The 7,882-nt window shown below is 36.9% G+C and overlaps 1 protein-coding gene across 1 annotated transcript; it reads left to right on the top strand.

The window, feature by feature from the left end:
• The first annotated feature begins 4,088 nt into the window (after nt 1-4,088).
• Nucleotides 4,089-7,578, top strand: LOC149250795 (heat stress transcription factor A-1-like). Its single transcript, XM_089459234.1, has 2 exons — nt 4,089-5,365; nt 5,996-7,578. The coding sequence occupies exons 1-2, from the start codon at nt 5,144-5,146 to the stop codon at nt 7,322-7,324; spliced, it is 1,551 nt and encodes a 516-aa protein (XP_089315360.1). The 5' UTR covers nt 4,089-5,143; the 3' UTR covers nt 7,325-7,578.
• The last annotated feature ends 304 nt before the right edge of the window (nt 7,579-7,882 follow it).

Genomic DNA, 7,882 nt, shown 5'->3' with positions numbered 1-7,882 from the left:
AGACCAGTAATAACAGGGAAACAATGATGCAAAAGCAATTAGTTGAACAAGCCCTTAAGCAGACCCCTATTAGCCATGACAAACATTTCATCAAACATATCACAAATATGTAATCTATAGGTGTAAACAATCAAATTTAAGCATATGGATCTCATACTTATCTGAGGATCACTAAGAACCATTGTTCCCTCATGTCATTTGCTACATTATCATCTATTAGGTCATAGATACATTATCCATTCATTTACAGGTGAAAACATGATGAGAGCCATACATAGCTGTTGTCATAAAACTTATACATAACCAACATAGTAACAACAAAAATACCATAAATACATCAGCCATAGAATCCACATATAAACCAATACATTTACACATGAAAAACCAAGGGAATGAATTTCTAATTAATGAATATAAAAACCAACCGGGGATGGGACTACCACGTTCCACTTGACCATAGATTGACTGAGCCAAATCTATCTTTAGCCAATCACCCCCGTGCCATATTCCAAGCATGAATGTGGGACTCATAACCAACCAAAAAGAACGAAACAAGCATGGATGCTACCGGATTTCTCCACCTACACCGTGATGAATTTGAGTGCCTCCTAGTCTCTCAGGCTTTACCATAATCCACAGTTTGATCTAGGGATCACTAGGCCCTACACCGAGACCCACTCTCCAGGCTTTACCATACATCCCATCCTGGGATTACTAGGCCCAACAGAGAGAAATCCACCTCTTGGCTTTACCGTATATCCTGCCATTCACTGGCAAGGATTCCTAGGCCCACTGAGGCACACAATCTTGGCTTTACTGCAACCCTCAATCTGGATCAAGGGTTACTAGGCCAGTGGCTTCACTGTGATCCACAGTTTGGTTCATGGATCACTAAGCCATGTGTTTTTCATTTTGGAGATCCACCCCACTCAGCTTCGAATCTATCTGGCAATCCAACTCAACCGAAGTATGATAAACCATCTCATCAAGGCTATGAGGAAATGGCAAGGCTAGGCTGAAAAACACTGTCACACCTAGCAAAACCCATGCCATAACAACAAAAGAATCACATGCAATACCATGCATGCCAAATCTAACAAGGAAAATACACATGCAAATCGATACCTGCAAAGAATCTTGTTGTAGCTGCTTAATCCTGCTTTTCCTTACTTGATCTTCGCTTCCTCTTGCCTTATTTGCCTTTCTTGATCCAATGCCCAAGTGCTCCAGGAAAACTCTAGGTGTCAAAGAGTGAGAGGATAGATAGAATAATGAGAGAGCTCTAAAACTGAACTGACGAAAGGTTACCAACTGCTCCTCATAAGCCTTTTTATTAATGAGGTCTCTATTTTATTCATTTTCTATTATTTTCCTTCATTTTCCTCCTCACATGAAAACTATGGCTTTTCACCTCTGTTTTTTCCTAATTTCAATTATTTTCATAAATAAATGTGCCAAAAATGCCATTTTGCCTTTCCAAAGCCTTAGTCATTGCCTTTGCTAATTTCCTTAGCCATTAATAACCAAATGAACACCCCACAAGATGTCTTGCCCAACATTCAACTTGGAATAACTGTCCCATCAACTGTGGTTATCATTTTGCCTTTATTAACTTTTATTACATGGAAATTTCACTAGGGTTGTTATATTTATTTTTCTCTTTTCATTATATACATAAAATCATGATTACATATGTCATTATGAAGACCGAACCTAGTTACATATTTCAACAAACCTTGCATGCAAAACACCCCTCTAATGTTTGCTCCTAGAGAACATGAAGGTCTGAGAACTATATGTTGTCACCAACAACCATTTTGGTCTTCTATCTACAAGGTTTTAGGGTATATTTTAAAGAATGTCTGAGATGAGGTTTAGTGTCTACAGCATTCGCTTAAGAGATAGACCCAAAAGGCATAACTCTAGGTGCGTCAAGTGAAGGAACGAGAGAGTTACCACCTTTCGACCCGATTTCTTTCGATGATGAGAAGATTGCATTGAGACCCAATCGTGAGGTGAGATCAATGTTTAGAACCAATCACATTAACTTCAAATTAGGATACGAAACTTGAGTTGTGGCTAGAATTGTCTAAGTCGTAATCTAACAACTCCTCTTCCATCTTAGAGATCAAAGGACTGCAAAAAATATAGGGTGGTAATGACGAGCTTGCAAACCGAAACTTTCCCATTGGTGGACAATAATAGCTTCTTATCATAACATGAAATTGGAATATACTTGTCTTGTCGAAAGCATAAAAGATGTCAGAGAAAAGAGACGACTACTAGAAAAAAAAGACCGAAACAAGATTTGGCCCCACAAATTGAAGTGCTCCCTTGGCACCATGTGACAAAGTAAACCCCTCCATAAACTCATATATTGATAATATATATAAATATGTACATATAAGTTTGGTGATTTTCTTTGACATATTTTATAATTTATCAATAATATTACTGTTATTTTAATGTGATATGCACATTGGTTTGATTATATATATATATATATATATATAATTTAGAAAAAATATTTATAGTAAATATTATTTTTTATTATGCTTATTAATTAAATTTAAATATGAAATTATGGAACATGATATGAATCATGATTATTTTAATTTATATAATAAAATAATTTTACTTTATAGATATTATTTATATTTCACATTTTATAAATAGATTTTTTATATTATTATTTCTATTTTTATCAAGAAACATAAATAACACTAAATAATACTATTGACCTTTCTCAAACTAAATTTACGTAGTAGTTTATTATATCAACCACTAAACCATAATCAAATATATCTCTATAAATAATATGTTTAGCAAATCAAATTAGCCATGATCAAGCCCAAGGGAAGCCATTAATAAGCATCAAAAGTACTTTTACTTCATAACAAGGTCACACAAAGGACATCACAAGCCAAATGAAGGCAAGCGACATGTACATAACTAAGCCACATAATTGACCTTGCCTCATAAATTACAAAATAGAAGATAATATGGATAATTAATAAACATAGATAATGATATTAACCTTGGTTAAGCTAGTTTACATAATAGCTCTATTTCAACCACTAAGTCACAACCAAACATATCACCATAAATAACAATATTTTAGTAAATCATATCATCCACTATGGAGCCCAAGCTAAGTCACTCACAAGCTTTGGAAGTACTTTTGTCTCATAACAAGGCCACACAAAAGGTATTGTATTGCAAGCCAAGTAAGGATAAGACACATGTACAAAGCTCAACCACTAAATTGACCTTATTTCATGAATCATAACATAAAAAACATAAATAATTAATAAATAAAAATATTACTATTTACCGTGGTATTAATTTATACTAATTTACCTAGTAACTATTACAAACGTTAGACCACAACCAAACATATTACTATAAATAACCCAATGTTTAATAAATCAAATCATTCATTGTCACATCCAAAGGAACTCATTAATAAACATTACAAAATACTTTTGCCTCAAAACATAGCCACACAAAAGCCAACACAAACGAAGTAAAAATGACCCCTGCAAAGTTAAGCCATTGAATTGACTCTCTTTTGTGAATCATGAAGAGAACATGAATAATTATAAATATAAATAATATTATTGACATTAGTTGCTCAACTAAAGTACAACCAAACATATCTATATAAATAATATCATATTATACATTATAAGCTCTATTTAGAAAATCAAATTATACATTATCAAGCTGTATTTAGAAAATCAAATTATACATTAAAGTTATTAGTAAAGTGCTTTTACCTCACAACAAAACCACAGAATGGATAAAGCAAGCCAACGAAGAGCACGGCACTCTGATGCAAAAGCAAGCTGATCCACTTACCTCGTGTCATGGATGATGGAATGGAAGAGAACATATATGGTTGATAAACATAAATTATGTTATTGACATTAAAATAAAAATAATAAATACGTATATTCCACTCATGTGACTTATATGATGTTAGATGATAAAAAATACATTGAATCCGTCGCCAAGTGTAACTTCTCTCTCCACAAGGAAAATAAATGCCACGTGGAATCGAGCAAAAGAAAATATTGATCTCCATGCAAAATCGAGAGGAGGAGAAAATAACCCTACTAATCCCAGACATGGTCGAGCCTATTCGATCGCTTTGCCACTGCCCTCACGACCCGCTTCGTCATCTCCCAATTAGAACTCCTCGGCAACCGACAAACTCTCAGGGACACTGCCCGAGAACGGATTTGGTCCCCTTTTTCGCTGGAAGCCCGACGATTGAAGCTCATTTCAGCATGCAATCGCATGCGGAACACGCTTCAAAGCCGCTGGGCACCATTTCCACCACATCCCGCGTATCGAGAGCTTCAAAATGATATACAATATGGGTATTTATCCATCAAAATGTCTTGCATTAAAGGTATTCACTCCGAAGTCCTCTGTGCTGTTTTAGAGCTTCCAGCCGTTATTCTGTGATTTGCCGCTAGGGATTTACTCTGAGAGCCGCTGGATCGGATCGGCTCGAGTTATTTCTGAGCGAACTGGGGTTTTAATTCGGTCGAGTCGTGAAATTTTGTGTGCATCCGGTTTTCCCGCATTGGAAGCGGGTAAGCTTTCCATTGATTAGCAATTTTAATTTTTTCGAGGACCTAGGGTTAGAGTGTGGCAGATATCGGAGGAATATGGCGCTATGTTGCAGATGCGTTTCTTAAAAGAATGTTAACTGCTCCATTTTGAGCGATTTACACACGTGAGGGTTTTGGAGGGATTAGGCTTGAATCTCACCGATGTGCGTGGAGGTTTTTGCATGCTTTGGTTATTTTTGGATACAACAACATGTAAATGGGTTCACTTTGAGACATTTTTAGAGGCGGACCAGGAACTATCCAGATGCATCACATTCCTTTCAGATGAAGTAAGCATGTATCTCAGTTGGTATGCAGTGACCAGTCAGCGAAATTGTTGAGTGAGGCTCTCCCGAATTTGTGGTCGTTTAGGAGCAATTGCAGTCTTATGCAATTTTGGGATTTCTTAGACCAGACGTACTTGCAAATCGTGTTCAGGAGGAATCAGTAACTTCCTGGTGGATATGGTCTACTAGTATAAGGCGAATATATATACGTATTATTTTACCGATATCTTGGTCATGGATGGATCACAGACTAGCAGCACTAGCAATGCTCCCCCACCTTTCCTCACAAAGACCTATGACATGGTAGATGATCCAGCGACAGACTCGATAGTGTCATGGAGCCCTGGCAATAACAGTTTTATTGTTTGGAATCCACCTGAATTTGCTCGAGACCTTCTTCCAAAGTATTTCAAACACAACAATTTTTCAAGCTTCGTGAGACAACTAAACACATATGTAAGTCCGATGGCAGTTCTATGTTGGGACAACATTTTTTTCCAAGTAATAGGGAAGTTATAAGTGATTACAGGAGTATGTACTAGATTTGCCAAGGACTCTGTTGAGATACGAGGAGCATTGCAATCGTTTTTCATATTCCGTTGTTTTGGTCGCTAACTGATGCTGGATACAAGCATTTGGTCAAATTTGATGCTTTTTCCATCTTGCTTGTGTTTCTTCGTTTTTATAATGGCATGCTTTTTGAATATCTTCTAAACTGCAGTAACATATTGATAGATTTAGTTGCCACTGTCATGAACCCTTTTTGATCATTTTGAAATTTTCCATACTGTTGCAAATTGAAAAATGATCTGGTCTCAAGTTTGTCAGCCTATTTTTCTAATAGCTAGTTTTGCCAACTGTAGTCTGTAACACAAAATCTCTATATAGCAATACGATTCTGGAAATAATTATTATCCCATGCGACATTAACTAACTAATTCTTTAACAGCATTGAACAAGCCTCAGCATTTTATTTTTGTTCCAGAAAAGAGTATGATTTCTGAAAAAAATCAGGGGGTAAGGTTTCTTAATTATGTAAATTTTTACCAGTTACAGTTGTCCTCACATGTACATTTGTTTAAACAGGGGTTTAGAAAAGTTGATCCAGATCGATGGGAATTTGCAAACGAAGGTTTTCTTAGAGGTCAAAAACATTTGCTAAAGAATATTTATAGGCGGAAGCCTACACATAGCCACACTCAACCACCGCAGCAACAGGGACAGAGCTCTTCTGTCGGTGCATGTGTAGAAGTTGGGAAATTTGGTCTGGAGGAAGAAATTGAGAGGCTCAAACGGGATAAGAATGTATTGATGTCAGAACTAGTCAGACTGAGGCAGCAGCAGCAGTCTACCGATCTCCAGCTACAGACAGTGTCTCAACGCCTTCAAGGGATGGAACAACGGCAGCAACAAATGATGTCATTCTTGGCAAAAGCCATGCAGAATCCTGGGTTTTTGGCACAGCTTGTGCAACAGAATGAAAACAATATACGTCTTGCGGCAACTAACAAGAAAAGGCGATTACCCAAGCAAGAAGAAAACTCACAGGATGGGCAACATGGCTCTCCAGATGGCCAGATTGTGAAGTATCAACCTGCTTTAAGCGATGCTGCCAAAGCATTGCTTATGCAGCTTTTCAACACTGAGACTTCTAATAAGTTAGAATCATCATCAAATGGATTGGATAACGTTTTAGATGTTGGACGTTCTTCAAGTGAAGCAATTGACAATGGAAATGGGAGATCCATAGGTCGACAGTCAGGAGTAACTCTTACAGAGATGCATGGAACATCAGGATTTTCAGATGCATGTGTCACTTCAGACATTTCTGATATTCAGGCATCTTCGACATTATCAGATATGCACTGCTCGGCTGAATTGCCAGAGATTGTTGCATCTTCAGGATTCCCTGAAATGGTTGTATCTTCAGGGTTGGCAGATATGCATTCATTTTCAAATTTGGCAGAATCCATCGTCACAAGCACGGATCTTCCTACTTCTCAGCTTGAATTACCTGAAATGCAAAGCATAGTGACAGTTAATCACAATGGCAGTATTCCTAGTGAAGATTATATGCGGCCTAAAATACTTACACAAGATACCCACTCTGAACCAATAGCTATGGAGATGGGATTAGTCATTGACGGAGATAGGTTTTCCTCAGAGGGTGATGGAGATATTATGTTGGATGGTGAGGATCTGTTGCCAGAAATCAACGATGTGTTTTGGGAACAATTTCTTGCAGAGAGTGCAACGTCAGGGGGAACGGAAGAGGCTGAGTCTGCGGCGCAGGAAAGTCTTACCAAAGATCAGGGTGAGAAACCATCTGAAAATGGGAATTGGTGGAACAAAAATAAAAATATGGATAATCTCACGGAACAGATGGGTCAGCTGGCATCAGAATCAAACCCTTGAGATTTGTATCTTGGGATAGATGCATATTGTGGAGGTATGAATATTGCTTATGCAGATAGTTTTGACGGTCAATACACAAGTTGAATGTAAACATTGGATAAGTATTTTGGACAAAATACTTTTAAAAAAGTACATAAGCAATTTTGCTGTCACATGCTGCTCTTTAGATGTGCTTTTTTATTTAACTATTTGTTAGCATGGCTCAAAAGGTATCACAGGCAGCATTCTTTCTAAGCCATAGTTACAAATCGAAACCTCACCAATGGTAAAATCTTCTGAATTGGAAAGATATTTACAGAAAAGGATTTCCCATGGACACCTGATGTTTGTTTCATGCAAAAAGTGAAAAGAGTACAAAAACAAAAGAGCTGCGAGTATTTTTATGCTAATTTTGTGAGTCAAGCGACTATAATTGTTTGTTGCACTTAGTAGTCTTAATCAGAAACAACATGACTATAATTGTTTGTTTCACTTTAGACTAGTAGTAGTCTTAATCAGAAACAACACGAATATAATTTTTTGTTTTACTTTAGACTAGTAGTAGTCTTAATCAGAAAC

This window comes from Pinus tabuliformis, chromosome 7, assembly GCF_031772625.1.
Source record: "Pinus tabuliformis cultivar Carrire ecotype Pingquan chromosome 7, CPIR1, whole genome shotgun sequence".
NCBI lineage: Eukaryota > Viridiplantae > Streptophyta > Pinopsida > Pinales > Pinaceae > Pinus > Pinus tabuliformis.
Note: the sequence above shows the minus strand (reverse complement) of the source record. Positions and strands in the feature narration are given on the sequence as shown.

Coding starts and splice junctions, on each gene's coding strand:
- LOC149250795 (XM_089459234.1), top strand. CDS start 5,144: ATGGATGGATCACAGACTAGCAGCACTAGCAATGCTCCCCCACCTTTC. Junction 5,366..5,995: donor TGAGACAACTAAACACATAT/GTAAGTCCGATG, acceptor TTGTTTAAACAG/GGGTTTAGAAAAGTTGATCC.